Consider the following 15,528-nt stretch of genomic DNA (forward strand, 5'->3'; position numbering starts at 1 on the left):
GACAAACTGCCACCTTCAAGGATGGATTGAAACCCGTGTGATCTCTCACCACCTGTAAGCAAGCTTCCACCCTTAACGGGGGAAGGAACCTGCAGAAGGAGACGGGGTGGGGTCCTTCCTTCGCCAGGAGCAGAACAGACCACAGGTCCAGGACTCGAAGAGCCCAAGGAGGGGGCTCAGCAGGAGTGCGAGTACTGCGGGCCCCGCTGCTGCCCCATGCCACCCCGTGACCCAGGGGACATTCGATGACGTGTCAGCTATGCCCTACGCTGACCTTGAAGCATAGAAAGAAACTGCCCGCTGCTGCGCTTCAGCTCACTGCATCTCACGCTGACCTGGAACTGCAGAGCAAGGAATTCTGGGAAACACAGTCCAGCGAAGCTGAACCTGCAGACTACATACAGATCCGCCACAGGCTCCCAAAGCAGTGCAGGCTGGAGGGATAGCGGGCAGTTTCTTAGGCAAAAGCAGAGTGGCAGGTAATTCCAGGCAGAAGCAAGGCGTGCTGAGATATGCGGCTCCTTAGGGGTGGGCATGTGGCTCATCAGAGCCCAAGGGCCAGCTCATGGGGGCAGTGGGTTTTGTATGCCAGAAGGGACCATTGTCAGTGCGAGGGGGTGGGACTGGTTGCGCACCCTAATCTCATAAGGCAGGGAGACCCATGGGAGAGGAGAGAGAGCTTGAAAGTCTGAAACTTATCAGAGCCTTCGTTATGCTTCCAATTTTAAAATTCTTTCATCCACTGGCTCATTCCTTCATCCGACCCTTAAGAAGTGCCTCCGTGCCAGGCAGTGGGCATCCATCCATGGTAGTCAGGACCAAACCTGGCCCCCTAGCCTCTTGTCTAAAGAGCTTTGTCCAAGTGAGACCTTGGGAAAACACTTGAAGAATATTGGCCGCCTGTAATTTTTCCTGAAGTCATCTTTGTATGGATTGAGGAGGCGTCGAAGTGGGCGGATGTGGAGGGATGAAGAAGGAAGGGCGGGCGATGTGTTTCCCACTCTCCAGTGGGTTGAATCAGCGCTTCCAGGCTCATCTCTACATCAGATTTAGCTGGAGAACTTGATGAACAGACAGACCTCAGGTTCCGCCCAGGCGCAGTGAGTGGGATCCTGCAGGTGTGGAGCTCTGGAGCCTTGAACAAGTTCCCCTAGGAGCTTCTTAAGCCACCTGCTTGCTTTTGTGAGTCACTGCCCCAACCTGGTTCTCGTCACCTGGGTTGAAACTCTCTGCCTCTGCTCCGCCTCTCGGTCACCAGTGGAGCTGGGGGCCGATGAGCTGATGATGCTGGTAGAGGTCATTCATGGTCATGGTGAGTCTGACGGCACTGCCTGGCATCGGTCCTCTCCAGGAGGTGCTGGCATATCACCGTAGAAAGAGCCACAGGATCAGACGGGGGAAGGACATGAAGCAATCAGAGAGCAGAGTGAGACCAGCCCGTGGGATTACAAAGTTCAGGGAGTTCTTGGTATGAAGGAGGAGGGGGCACGGACATGACCCAGGAGATGCGTGGGGATTTAAAAATGAGATCGGAATGGTGACGCATGTTAACTAGACTTATCGTGGTGATGGTTCCACTATACGTAACAAATGTGAAGAAACCGTTCTGCTGTACACCTGAAACTAATGTAATGTTATATGTCAATTATACCTCAGTAAAAAAGAGGTGTGATAAGAGGAAAGCATGAATTCCTATATTCATAGTATTTATAACATATAAAAAATTGATATCAGCTGTTTCTGAAGGATTTGAAAGTGAAAAACAAAAGACAAAACACTATAAAGTGTCTGTGGCAGTGGTTTCCGTGGAAAGGGCCCAGGAGAAGGGCAGGCAAGGTGGCTCCCACAGTCATGTCCCGGAGGGTGGTCGGTCACTGTGCCTCTGGTACGTCTTTAGCCGGGCTAGGAAAGGTCCCCTGAGCCTGCAGCTCTTCCAGCTTTGGCCTTCAGAGGTGGCTTCACTGACTCCTGCTTCCTCAGAGCGCCTGGCAGCCCAGCCCCCACGCCCCTCCCCGAGGCTCCTCCCTGCCCAGACAGCTCAGCAGTGTGGCCAGTGTGGCTTGGGCCATGGTGAATGGGAGCCGCTGTTTGTTTCCACTGAGAAAGTTCTGACCAGCTTCCAGAGCCATCGCCATGGAAACAGACCGCAAAGATCACTGAATGGAGACTCTTTTCCTCCTGTCTTCCCCTCTGCCTTTCTCCACCCTGAGGCTGAGGCTGGTAGGGGCTTTTTGCAGCCTGGCTTTCTCTGCAGGTCCATGCAAATCTGATAAGAATATCAAAGGCCAGCTTCCTTACGGTGCCATCCTCCACAGGGATAAATTACCCGGGGAGTAGCCTCTCCCAGTCAGAGTGGCAGTCCATTTTCACACTATTCTTGTGCTGGGGCCAGCATCACTGGGGACTGATAACCAAATGGCCTTTTACAGGAAGAGTTCCCCCTTCCCCGGGGTCTATCCAGCCTCAAATCGCAGCCACATTTCCTTGCAGAAACGCCTTTCTTAGACCATATTTATTACACATACGCAGTAAACCTTAAAGGGGAAGCACAGGGAAGGAATAATTTTGCTCCATTTACAGAATAAGTAGCGGCCATTTAAAAACGTCGATCAAGCTGCTTACAGTTTTTTTTCCCCTCATGTTATAAAAACTAGCTTTTGTGGTAGAAACAATGTACTAAAATCCTGTTTTATTTTGCCTTTGACAATTCAGCGATTTGTAAGATATAAAGACCTAAATAAAATTTAAAGTTCACATACAGGCCATAAAAGGAAGACATTTAATTTTTACTGGTTACACCAAACCCAGAATAAACAGGAGGAGTTCAAGGCCTTTTCCCTTTTTTAACACCTTAATTTGCATGCCTGTGGAGGAGACCTCAAGACAGAGCTTGAGCAGGGGCTGCAGACCCCAGCGGCCAAGTCACAAACTTCGGTTGTACCTGCCGCGTTAGTAATAAGAGAAAATGCACACTCTTTTGGCTTTGGCCTCACACCTTTGAGCCTGGCGCTGTGAAGGCAGTAAGGAGTAAGACAGAAGCGAGGCCCTTGCCTTCACGCATCTGGTATTTTTGTGGGAAGAACATTGGTCTTTGTGCCAAAAGAGCTGAGACGATGCCCCGGCTCTGTGACTTAGAATTGGACAAGTCACTTACACGAACAGTCCAGGCCTCAGTCTCTTCATCTCTATAATAGGGGCTGGTTCTTTTCAGGGTCTCTGTGAGTTTGAAGCACAATGAAATTTATATGAATGTGCTTGGGAAACCCAGGCCTTTATAGAAGTTGGTCATTTTCACTTCCTAAGCACGGAATCTGTTAGGTTTCTATTCGGTTACACGTTAACTGAAATGTGACTGTAGTGTCCAGGCAAATAGGGCATTTTTAAAATATATATATATAAATATATATATATATATATATATATATATATATATATATATATAAATATATATATATATACACACACACAGCAAGGAGTCTGGAGGTAGATATCCCAAGGCTGGTACGGTTGCTCAAGGGGTTGTTTCCTCTCCTCCACCATCCTTAGTATGTGACTCTCTTCCTTATGAGAAAATAATGACTGGTTGGGCATCATGCCCATGTTTCAGGCAGGACCAAGGGGAAGGGCAAAGGGCAGAAGACATGTGAAAATTGAGTCAGTCTTCTTCTTTATGAAAACACTAGCTTTCCCAGAAACACCCCCCTGTAAAGTTCCAGTTATATCTTCTCAGGCAGATGCTGACAGCCAGCTTCCACTAGCTGCAAGGGAGTGTGGGGGGGAGGTGAGCATTTTAACAGGGTCCACTGCCACCCAAACACAATCAGGGTTCTTTTAGTGAGAAAGGAGATGAGCATTGGTTTTTGGAGCGGAAGGCAACGGGCCTTGCCTGCTATAACCACTCACTCAACCATTGCTGTCTTGCAGCGTGTTGGTAGAATCTTCCCAGGGGTATTGTAAGTGCCTGGAGGGTTTAGGCCACACATACCCTCAGCAGGCTGCTCAGGCCTTCAGTATCTATACCAAACCATACGTGCCAAACAAAAAAAAACATTATTGGTGGTTTTTATGAGACTTACCAGTGACCGATTCCTTTTCATATGAACTTGCTTATAAAATAATATTACGCACCCTTTCGTATATCGCGAGGCTACTCGGAAGGATAGCTACTAAATCCGAAGGTGCTGGGAAGGCATTTGCAATTTCTCAGTGCCAAGACCCGTGCCAGTACTTTCACGGCCGGCCTCCGTCCAGCGAGCGTTTCTCAGCTTCTGAGGCGCTTCAGACTCGTGAATCCACACATGGAGAATGTTGCAACCCAGACTGAAGAGAGAAGACTCACGGCAAGGGTTTCGGAGACCTTGGAGGGTGACTGTGCGCCTTCTCCACTGTGATTCTCCCTCCCTGCCCCGAGCCCGTACCCACCCGCGTGTTCAGCTCCGCGCTTCTGCGCTTCGTAGTCCTGGCCTGGGCGAAGCTGCGGCCCAGACAGCCAGGCCATGGGCCTCCATTGTGGAGAGAGGGCTTTTGGCCGCTTCTTAGGCACAAAACTCTTAACCTTCTGCCAGTGTCCTGCATCATTAATTTTCGGTGCAAGTTACCAGTTGGTGAATGGAAGGACACAAATCTCTTTCAATGCACCTTTGTGAAGGATTTTCAGATTCCACAGGGGTGGGGCCTGTTCTTGGCCTGGAGAGCTTGTTGGCCACCCCCGAGCTGCCAGAGAACCAACCCCTTCCATGTCGAAGAACTGAGGTGCGTTTTGAGAAAAATGAAGACTTGACTTCACAGGGGGGGCTGGTTGAGAGAAAAAGGTCAGCAATCGCAATCGCTAGCTTTTCGCTGCTGATGCTTAGTGTGTGCAGGCTAAGTCATAATACCATGCAAGTCATAATTTAGGGAAACCCCTAGAAAAGGTTCATGACTGGCATTATTATTGTCTCCATTTTGCATCACAGTGAACTGGGCTTCAATGAAACTAAGCGACTTGTCCAAAGTTACAAGTCAGTAAATGGGAGAGCTGGGCTTTGAACCCAGGACAGGAGGTTGGGCTCCAGAACGCCCATTCGGAGCCATTTTGCTGGACAGCTTCCTGGGTAGCTGGTTAGTGGGCCTTAGGAAAACATCTGAGATAATGTTATGTCTAGACACCAGCCAGCTGCCCATATCTCTCTCCATAGACATCATATTCAATCATTGGGGTGTGTGTGTGTTCGTTTAATTCTAAGATAAACATGGATTGCTTTTGTAAAGTGCAAATGAGAAGTGAGAGAGAAATCACTGTGTCCATCCTAACTATTTGAGGAAGTTAATATGTTTTTGTTTTTTGGTTTTGTTTTGTTTAAAAAAGGACATAGACTTGATTTGCAACAGAAAGATCATGTTTAGATATCCACAACTTACAAATACCTGATATAATTAGCAGGGGATTGAAGGCTAACACAAACGATTGTCGATTATCGTCAGAAGTAAAGTTGGCTGTTTCTCCCTGTAGTTTTCTGAATAAGAGACTCCTTCTGAGACATCTTGTATAAAAGGCATATGCCCATCCATGGTGATGTCAATGGCAATTTTAAACCAATAATATTATAAAAGGGGAATGGGGCAGAAAAGAGTTGAAAACGCCAGAACTCTTGGTTGGAAACTTTGAACTCTTTAAACGTCCTTTCGGCACTTTGCAAGCACAAGAACTCGATTTGCATGGGAAGAGGTCCTCTTCCAATCGGAATTAAAGATTGGATGGTATTCTTGTTTTGAGGCAATATCCACACTTAAATGCCATTTCTCGTGGAGAGTTACCATTACACGATTGGTGGACCCCAACCATTTCCTCTGTTTTGTGTTCATATTGAAAAGCTATTCACCATCAAGACAAAATTATTTAGTATACACTGTGTGTGCTATACACAATAAGCTAAATCAGTACAATTCTTACTGCTTAGGGAATATAAGCAAATGGGAGTAATATTATGCTGAAAAATGGATGAAAAGCTGTTGATATATTCAACCTTCGTGATTTTTTTAATTCTGAAAAAAAAAAGCACGAATTGCTTGTATACAGTGCAATTGAGAAGTGAAAGAGGAATTATTACGTCCATCCAAATTATTTGAAGGAAGTTAATATTTTAAAAAATAAACAGGAGAGGAGGAACCTTGGCGATTCAGAAACTGCTGTAGTCTGAAATAGGAGACGCACAGAGGCAATGCTCCAATGAATAGTTATAAGGGAGGTCACGTCTACAGGGAATTTACCAAGTGCCAGGCACCGTGCTAAGCTCTTTCTGTGTATCGTCTCATGTCATTCTCCTAACAACCCATGAAGGTAGGTGCTGTTTTTATCATCATTATTTCACATGAGAAGAAAGCGTGGCTGAGATTTGTGGCAGCTCTGTCACAGGTGTGCCTGATGCCTGAGTGTGAAAGCACTTACCTGTACTGTGTTGGGCCACTGCCTTGGATTTGATACTTCAGACACCTGCCTTGATCATTTAAGAAGGTGACCTTGTAACAATAACCAAAAAAAAAGCCAGAAAGTATACAGCCTGGGAATAGACTGTAAAATGGAAGAAAAAGCCTCTATGGGGATTGCTTTCACCAGAGTGACAAAATGTCACCAACGTTGTCATTGATACTAAATATCCAGGGAGTTCTAACAATATGCCAGGTTTTTGGCAATGGAATTACTTTTAATCCCAGCCAGTGAGTTAGCAAAGCTAAAGTCTGTCCCATGCATGAATTCCAGCAGCGATTCACTGAGAAAGGCCCAGTCTCTAGGGGAAAGTAGAAGAGCTGAATTCACTGCAGAATTCAAGGTGGCACCCCCTCCTACCCTCAACTGGCCGTAAGAGTGAGCACTCCCACACCGAGGACCCTCTGTCTGCTGCCTGCTTTATCCTGGTCCTGGGGCCAGGAAAGGGGCTGACCCTTGAATTTTTACAGGTAATAGATAGTGTGAATGAAATTTTGTTTCATATTTATTTCTATTAAATACAAGCTATATGTCCCTGTGATGAAAAAAAAAATATCTTTGCTATCCAAAGGATAATAAAGAAATATCAAATTAAGGAATTACCTATTTCATGACAAAATGATTTGTCATGAAATATGCAGAATATGGATGCGAGTAGTTGTATTTAGGTACGTCATGAAGAAAAAGAAAATATTAACTGCTAAAATGCCCCTCAAGCCTTTTTACCTTCCATCTTCCCCCTGTAAACGCGCAATTCAGTAGCACAGATGTCTCAGCCTTTTTTCTACATCTTGAAAAAAAAAAAAAAAAACACTGCTGGCTTTGAGGCTGCCCTTGGCAGGCCGGGGATGATGCAGGAAAAGACCCAGACACAGCAAAAGCCCTGATTCAAAATTCAGCCAGAAAGAAACTAATGGAGAATCGTATTTCCGGAGACTCAAGATAAAGAGCCTTAAAATTCTCTTAAGTATAGATTTTCCAGTAACGTATAACACATGCTCCCCATCTCAGAAATTGGGTTATAACAGTTTTTCTTATTTTTTTTCTGTTTGGTTATAATGAAGTTTCTGGACTGTCCATCAAAACAAAAACATGAAGTCTATTTTAGGAATTCTTTTGTGCTTGGGCTTTCTTCTGCTTTCCTGGTGTGCCCAGACTTAGGTATGTAACAATGAGATAGACTTGTCTTTGCCTGGAGGTACCTTAGACTATTTGTATATAAATAGACAGAAGAAGAAAAATGAGTTCAAGCCAAATTATTTGGCCTCCTTTCCTTCAATGAGCAGACAAGAGGGTCATGTAATTGCAACACAGTCAAATCCTGAAAAGTGTTGTTGAAATACTTAGTTTTAATAAACCCATAGGCCATGTTCAAATTTAGTGTTGAAAACATGCTCTATCTTCACAGTTCTTCTGGGTATCTATCGTTCCAGCAATTTACGCAAGAACAGGGCCAATATATAATATAATGTGAATTTCTGGCACACAAATAAGAAACAGTGTGGTGAAGAGGATGAGGCATTGAACTCTAGAGTCGGAGATGTGGCTTCCAAACCGAGTTAAATCCTTGCCCAGCTCTGTGTCTTTGGCACATCATCACTCCCAAGTCTTTGTGATAATTCTGTTCTGTGAAGAGAGGGTCAATGTGAGGTCTTCTTTAAGAGGCGGAATTCTTTAGGGATGTGAAGAAGTTCTGTTGAGCTTTGTTCGTTTCTCTCCCTCTGCGGTTTTCTGAGATTCTCCGTTGTGAAGCAGTAGACTCAATAGAAGAGAAAATAAAGCAACCTGGAGTTCACCGTATATGGCTTTGAGACAGTAATATAACTTGTGTGAAATTGATTGTAACGTTATCCTAGCCAGAAAAGGTAAAAGGTATGCTCTCATGGTTTTCCTTCTCCCCTCTGACCACTCCCCTTTAGTCCTACTGCCTGCTTCACTCCTAAAGATTGGACTGCCCTTGAACTCAGACTTTACGTGGCTTCTCCTCGTTGTGTTCAGTAGGTCTCCTGGCTTTCACTATGCAAGTGACTTCCAGATGTCTATCTCCTGTCCTCAGCAAGTCCCCTGAACTCTAGACTCACATAGCCAGCAATCTCCCTGGTCTCTCCACAGAGCTCGGTCACCACCTCACACTTAACACGGCCAGTGCGGACCTCATGCTTCCCCCTCCTGCTCTTCCCTCCCCAGTCTTCCCCATGCGGGGCCTGCCTGTCATGTCGACTCATCATTTAGGTCTCTGCTCAACGGTCACCCCTTCAAGGAGGCCTTTTTTTTTCCATCCCATCTGAATTCCTCCCCCACACACACACTTCTTGATCTGCACCCCTTCCCCACCTTGCTTCTCTCCTTCGCTCTGGCTCCAAGAGAATAGGAATCTTACCCATCTCATTTACCCCTGTTCTCAGTGCCTCAGAGGATGCCAGACTCATAATGGAGGCTGAATAAGTATTAATTGAATGAACGAATGGAAGGCAAGGAAGGTGGTAGGGAGGGAAAGAAGAAAAGGAAAGGAAAAGAAAGGAAACAAAGGGAGGAAGCAACTTAATGTAGAATTTGCTGAAGACTGAGGCAAGACGAAGGGATTTGGTTAAGTTCTGGAGATGGCTGTCTCTTAAATTGTTTTGTTTTTTTTTATCTAATTCATAAATCCCTTATGAATTTTCTTAAGTGAATTTGGCCTTCGGGGAAGGCTAAAGGAGTTTAGGGATCTTGAGACAAATGTTTACACGTAAGCAGTTTTGGGGTCTAATAGTAGTAGTTATTGATGAAAATGTACTTATTGAGATTGAGTTCAGAGACTTTAAATGCTGAACTTGATAATTATTAAATGTTTAAATAGATTTTCAAAGTGCGACAGAATGTTGTTATTGCTTCCCAGTCATTGAAATCCACGCTAAAATTCCCATCCTTTTTGCCCTCTTGACAATGAAAGTGATGGATGTAAAAGGGCTGACAACCTGCTTCCAGAGCTGTCCTCGTCAGGCCTGGGGTGTCTGGCTGGAAGAAGGATGTATTACTGGGAGGCCTCTTTGGAACTGCCTTCTCAGCATTAATTTCTTCCACTAGGAGATCAGTAAATGACCCCTTCCACCTGCTGCCATCCAAATTTGGAATTTGGTTTCATCGCTGGTTTTTGCTCCTGCTGGGTGAATTTTATAATCAGTCTCAAGGAGAAAGGAGATGGCATTTTGCATCCCTGCTCTGCCAGCCCCTGTTTTCTGGGACAATTCACTGCATCCAGATTAAACTTCATACGGGGTCATTTTCAAATTGATGAGTCGGGGAGTCTCTCATGCCTTTGAAACATCAGCTTGCTGTTCTTTGGCCAGTATTTAGATGGCGAACTTGTGAAATTTTGAAAATAAAATCCCCATTGACCACAGCAAGATAAATAAAGAATCTACAGTACCATCTGGTGGCGTCTTAGAGAAATGCAAGTGATGTCTAGTGAGAGGCACTTAGAAAATGGAGAGATCCAAAGTGCAAACCTGAGCATAAATTATTCAAAATGCATGAAAATATGAAGGAAGTAGATAAAAAAAAAAGTGAAAAATTATAAAGCCATGGATTTATGTTTTGCAGAAATGCTTAATTCCTTGATTTGGGGCTGTGTTCACGTGTAGTAGGGTTATTTGGATTTATCTGTATCAGCGGTCAAAACCAGCAGCCAGAGTGGGCCAGGGCTTGGGCCAAATCTGATGCCCAGACGTGTCTTAATTAACTTGGACGGATTTTAAAAATCATTGAGTTATTTGCTATCACTTAGAAATGTGGAGCTCTCATTGAAAAGATCCAGGTTTCGGCTTCTTTTTGAACATGGGAAGGTGTAGCAAGACAGACAGCGCCAGCAACTAACACAGACGCTACATGCATACTGGCCGTCCCCTCTGTTTGGGGCACCTGACCCCTGTTATTTGCGGAACCTCACTCCCTTTATTCCTCCTACAGCTGACCACTTTACGCACCTTGTGGCCTGAGTGACATTTGTGGTGCCAGGTCTACATGTTGTTATTACTATTTGCCTTCTCTTTCCCACTTACACGAGAGACTTCTCAATGATAGTACCTTAACCTGCAGTTAACAGTTCACCTCCATGGCAGGCGCTTCAGCGATCACCTAGTGAAGCCCATCCCCCCTGCGTTTAGTATAGGGCTTACCCTGGAGTGAACCTGTAATGTCGACAGTTCATGAATTTGTTTCTAGAAAGGCAGCTGATGGCTAGAAAAGGCCTCTAAAAATTTCCTTGGTTCTCCTAAGTCTCATCGGTGCTGGATCTGCCTAGCGAGGGGAGTGGTCATTTCTCACGTGAAGGCGGAGCTCCCTGGTAATCAGGCTCTTTTTTCTTTTCTAGGAACCCTCTTCATAAGTCAAACTCGGAAGACGGCTCTGTAGGTCAGTACCACTTTCCTTGATTTAACTGCTTAATTTTGTACCCTGAAATAAACACTGTTAAGATTTTGATGTACAGCTTTCTTCTCTTTTTGTTTTTTTTTCTGTATTTGTGTGGGTTTAAAATAATAATAATAGGGTTCACAGTCCATATACTATTCTACAGTTTTTTTCCAATTGAGCATTTTCCTACATGATTGAGTATTCTTTATAGTAAAATTCTTATGTCTGCATAATATATTGTTCATTTTGGCTGTGCCATAATTTAATCAAGCAATCGCTTTTTCTGAACATTCATTCCCAGTTTTTTCTCTATCACAGAGACGTGATGCTACCGTGAAAATTCTTGAGCCTATCTCTGATCATTTTCTCAATAAATCCTTCTTTTTGGAATTTTGGTTCAATGATTGTGTACCTCGAAGGTGCTATAGATCTCACATTTTCCTGATTGCGAAATCCACTCTTGATTTAGTCACCTTTTCTGTTCAGTTCAGAGGGAGCCTGGCGAAGTGATTGGGATTTAGGAGCATAAGTGCTCAAAGCAGGCTTCGATTCAGATTTGAATCATGACTCTGCTAACTTAATTGTTAAGACCTTGGGCAAGTACTTACCTAAGGTTTGGTTTTGTAACCCACTGAATAGGAACAATAATACATTACATGTTCAGCGTCAGTATGAGATGAGATATGCCATTAGATAGTAAGGTGCCTGCATGTAGTAGGTGCTAAATAAATGTTAGTTATTATCATTTGTGTTTTAAGCTGCACCTCCCTTTCAAAACAAAAGATGGGAGAAGAGAGAGTTGCTTATTAGTCAAAGAAATACGTTATATGCCCAGATTGCCCTAAAGAAAGGCTGGATGAGCAATAATCCTACTTTTTTCTGCTTTAACCTTTCATGGCTGATATTTGCTGTTGTCTTCAATCCAAAGGCAGCAGACACTATCAGCCTTGCCTCCAAGATTCTGAGTACCTAGGCAGTCTCAGGCCAGCATCTCTGGTTCCATTCTCATACCTCGGGGTTGTCAGAACGTAAGCGAGGGCATCCCATTTTGACAGAAGATGTCCTTTCTAGCATGGGTTTCCACACGTCTGTTTTGTGCAGCATTGCCTGGCCCCACCGATCTAGACTGTGGACACAAACAGTGCCCACGCTGCTGGGCCCTGTTTCCACAAGCTGTGGGGGCAGCCAGCCACCAAGCAGTGACGAAGCTGCCGCTCTCGGTGGCCATGTCTACGTGAGAGCAGATACCTGTGCTGCTGCTTCCTTTTATTTAAAGGACTACTTTACCCTTTCATTTTACTTACTTGCCCCCTTTCCCTTTACTTTTTAAAAGATACTACATATGATTAATGATCAGAACCCTGCCAGGTAATAAAACTCTCTCTAGCCATGACAAGAATTTGTTTTCACTCAGAACAGTCTGGGAAGAAGAGGGACGCATTTGGGAGATGTTACAGCAGCATGGCAGTCTGCTTTTCTTGTCATTGTCCCTTGGGTAAGGTAGAGGTAGGTCACCAGGGAGCCTGAATGCCAGGGAGGTGGGAGTCACGCCCCACCTACGCCACAGCTAGACGCTTGCAGGCTCCACACCTTAGGGAAATGGTGTGACAGACATGAAACCAGCCCTGGCGACCATTGTGCACAGGACACGCCAGCCGTTCTGTCCTCTTCGTTAAATCTTGGGTAACGGCAATAAATCAAGGGTCAGAGCGGCAGTAAGTAATGACGAAACAAAGTTAACTTCTTAAGGTACCCTATTAGTGGTTTAGTTAAAATAATTGTCACTGAGTGCAAAGGGGGAAAGACACCACAAGACAAGGCAGAATCAGACATACTCGCAAAACAAACATCGGGAAGGATTGCAGAGTGAGTGTTTTGCCTGCCTTTTGATGTTTCCTTGTTTTTTCATCTTATCCCTACTGCACCATTTTTGGCTACTAGGGAATTTGCATTTCTTTTAAACAGCTTTATAGACATTTCCAAGTCTTTCACAAACGGAAAGAGAAAAGCTGTGTTTTTTTCTTGTGTGTGTGTGTGTGAAATCAAAGTATTCTTACAAGCTTTGAATTATAAGGAAGAGGCTACTTTTGTTATTAATGAATTTATTGCTTGTGTCTTTTTTTTTTTTTTTTTTGCAGGAAAAGTAGATTGGAAGAAGAAAAATAAGTATTTCTGGCAGAACTTCCGAAAGAACCAGAAAGGAATAATGAGGCAGACTTCAAAAGGTACTGAAACACAGCTGGCGGACAGTAGGACCTTTTAGCTCTCAAATGTTGAGAATCCTGTGCCTCTAATCTCAGTGAATGTTGCAAGTTTGAGTAACTCCTTGCATGTGCCCATAGAATGTTCAGCATTTCTGACATTCCTATCGCTACTTTAAAACTTCATCCCAGTGAGAATTTTTTTTTTTTTTTTTTAAATCAAAGAAAACAAAATGGGAAGAGCTGGCAGGCTTTTCATAGATCTGCCAACAAAGGCCAGATCTTTAATTTCCTTCATCGCAAACTTCGGGAAGACCTTTACTCTCCAGAATTTCCCCTAAAAGGGCTTACCATTTGTTGACTTTGGACCCTTCCCACTTTCCCGCCACTTGGGGCCTTTGCAATGTTATAAACTTTTGACACTTGTCTGTGGCAGGGACAGCGATGAGATTGTTGTCCCTGGAAACACTCTAAGGGTCTGACATCATGGGAGTTTGCCTGGACTGCTTTGTGAAGGGAGTCCTGCCCTCCTCTGGGCTGTCTTTGTCGTTGTTTATATAGTAAGTGAACATGTCATCCTTTTGGGGCCCAGTTACGTAATTTCTGCTTCCCCAGTATAGAGAGAGGAAATGGAAACAAAGCCACTTCCAGAGTCTGGTCCACTGACTGAGGTGATCGTCAGATAAAAATTTTTAGTTGCTCACCAATGACACGACTTGATGTCTTTCCTAAAGCCTTAGCGTCCCACCCTGTTGAGAGCGCTTCTCCAGTTATTTAAACGCGTGGGCGTGAGGCAACCAGACACACACAGCACGTTCGCCTATAGCGCACCTGGGTTCTTTGGCGACGTTTGGTGGGGTTATTTTTTTTCAGTTGTTCTGCTCGAAGAGAGTTACTCTTAAACATCCCCAGGTTTTCTTTTTGGTACACACCCAGGATCGCTTGTGATTCAGAGTGCGCCTTGGATTCTAACAGTCTGTTTTTTTAGGAAGAAAGGAAAGGAGAAAGAGAGCGAGAGAGAAGGGGATGGAGGGATGCAGGGATGAAGCCTGCAGCTGAGCCGCTCATGTGGATCGATTTTAAAACTGAACCCACTCGGTGTTTCCCGCTCCACCGCTAGAGTTTACAGAGACAGTAAACTGAGGCAAGCGAGCAGGCTTTCCCCTCCCCTTGCACACTCCCTTATTCCCGTGCAAGGAGGGGAGTGGTGAAGGGAACTCGAGTGATAGTCCTGGACTGATCGGTTGCAAAACGGAAATGAGGTGGGGAAACACAGAGGAACATAAATCCCAAGGAGACCGTGACTGAAAAGTGTCCCTGCACGTGTTGCAGCCAGCCTCTCCTCCTCTGTCCCCTCACACCAAGGGCAAATTAAGCCACGACTGAGCATCCTGATGATACCGAAGCCAGTATGGTATAGATGGGAAAGGCAGAGCAGAAGGAGGAGGGTACAGGACTGGCACAAGGGCGTATTCCCAGTGCGCGTATGACATCCCACTTTCCCCGACGCATCTTTCTCCACACGCTGACCAGAGGCTCACAGGCTGGTGCGGCCCACCTGTATTAGAGGCGACGGCAGTCTGTCCGCTTTGTAGAAAAACACTTTCGGAGAAACGTAATGGGGATTCTGGTTCCCTCAGTTTCAAGTCGGAAGTCGACTCCCCCATCATAATCTGGGAACATTTATGACGATGATGCATTCTGATGTAAACACATTTAGTGCCTTCCTTCCGGTGAACTCACAATGCTTCGCGTCTGTGATTGTACTTCTTTGCCCTGATCCTCTGAGGAACAATAGCAGTTAGACAGCTTGGTAGGAATCTAGGGTTTCCCCAGACTGCAGGTTGTATGGTGCATCTGACTCTGCCATGTTACCTTTCTCTGTCATGGCAGAGGGCTCCCTCTCCCTCCTTGCAAAAGTGTTTTCTTCTCTTTCATATTCAAAATGGAAGGACATAGGGACTGACCCTCAGCCAAGGAGCCTAGGGAATGCTTGTCTGTTCTAGTTGGGTTTTTAAATTAGGTCTCAGCCCTACCGCTCACTGGCTGTCTACTTTCTTCCAAAACTCCTCCACTAGATTCTCCATCACAAAAGCTCAGCCTTTAGAGGATTTGCTCTTCTGCTGGTAACATCCATAGCTGTGCTTGGTGCCTGTTTCCCATCAGAGCTGGGCTCACTGGCGTCCAACGAAGCGACCGATACGGCCCCTGCTGCTCTGACGATGACGCACAACAGGGATGGTGCCCGAATCACATCCTTCTGTAGTCCTAGATGACGAACTTTCAAGACTGGCGTTCTGCTTTATCTTTCTTGTTTTCATTCCTGTTCTTATCTTCGCTCTCTAGGAGAAGATGTGGGCTATGTGGCAAGCGAGATAACAATGAGTGATGAGGAACGGATTCAGCTGATGATGATGGTCAAGGAGAAGATGATCACCATTGAAGAGGCACTCGCTAGGGTAAGAGGGA

The 15,528-nt window shown here is 45.1% G+C and overlaps 1 protein-coding gene across 5 annotated transcripts in view; it reads left to right on the forward strand.

Moving 5' to 3' along the window:
* SASH1 (SAM and SH3 domain containing 1) overlaps nt 1–15,528 on the forward strand; it is a 208,287-nt gene that overhangs the window by 131,226 nt on the left and 61,533 nt on the right. For 4 of the 5 annotated variants that reach the window (XM_016160134.2, XM_016160132.2, XM_016160131.2 and 1 more), the window contains exons 5-7: nt 10,818–10,858; nt 12,997–13,083; nt 15,406–15,518. In XM_016160134.2, coding sequence (XP_016015620.2) covers nt 10,818–10,858; nt 12,997–13,083; nt 15,406–15,518 — 241 coding nt within the window. Of the gene's footprint in view, nt 1–3,473; nt 6,320–10,817; nt 10,859–12,996; nt 13,084–15,405; nt 15,519–15,528 lie in introns of those variants that run through there. The other variant, XM_016160135.2, reaches the window with a different exon arrangement.

This window comes from Rousettus aegyptiacus, unplaced genomic scaffold, assembly GCF_014176215.1.
Source record: "Rousettus aegyptiacus isolate mRouAeg1 unplaced genomic scaffold, mRouAeg1.p scaffold_m13_p_1, whole genome shotgun sequence".
Classification (NCBI taxonomy): Eukaryota; Metazoa; Chordata; class Mammalia; order Chiroptera; family Pteropodidae; genus Rousettus; species Rousettus aegyptiacus.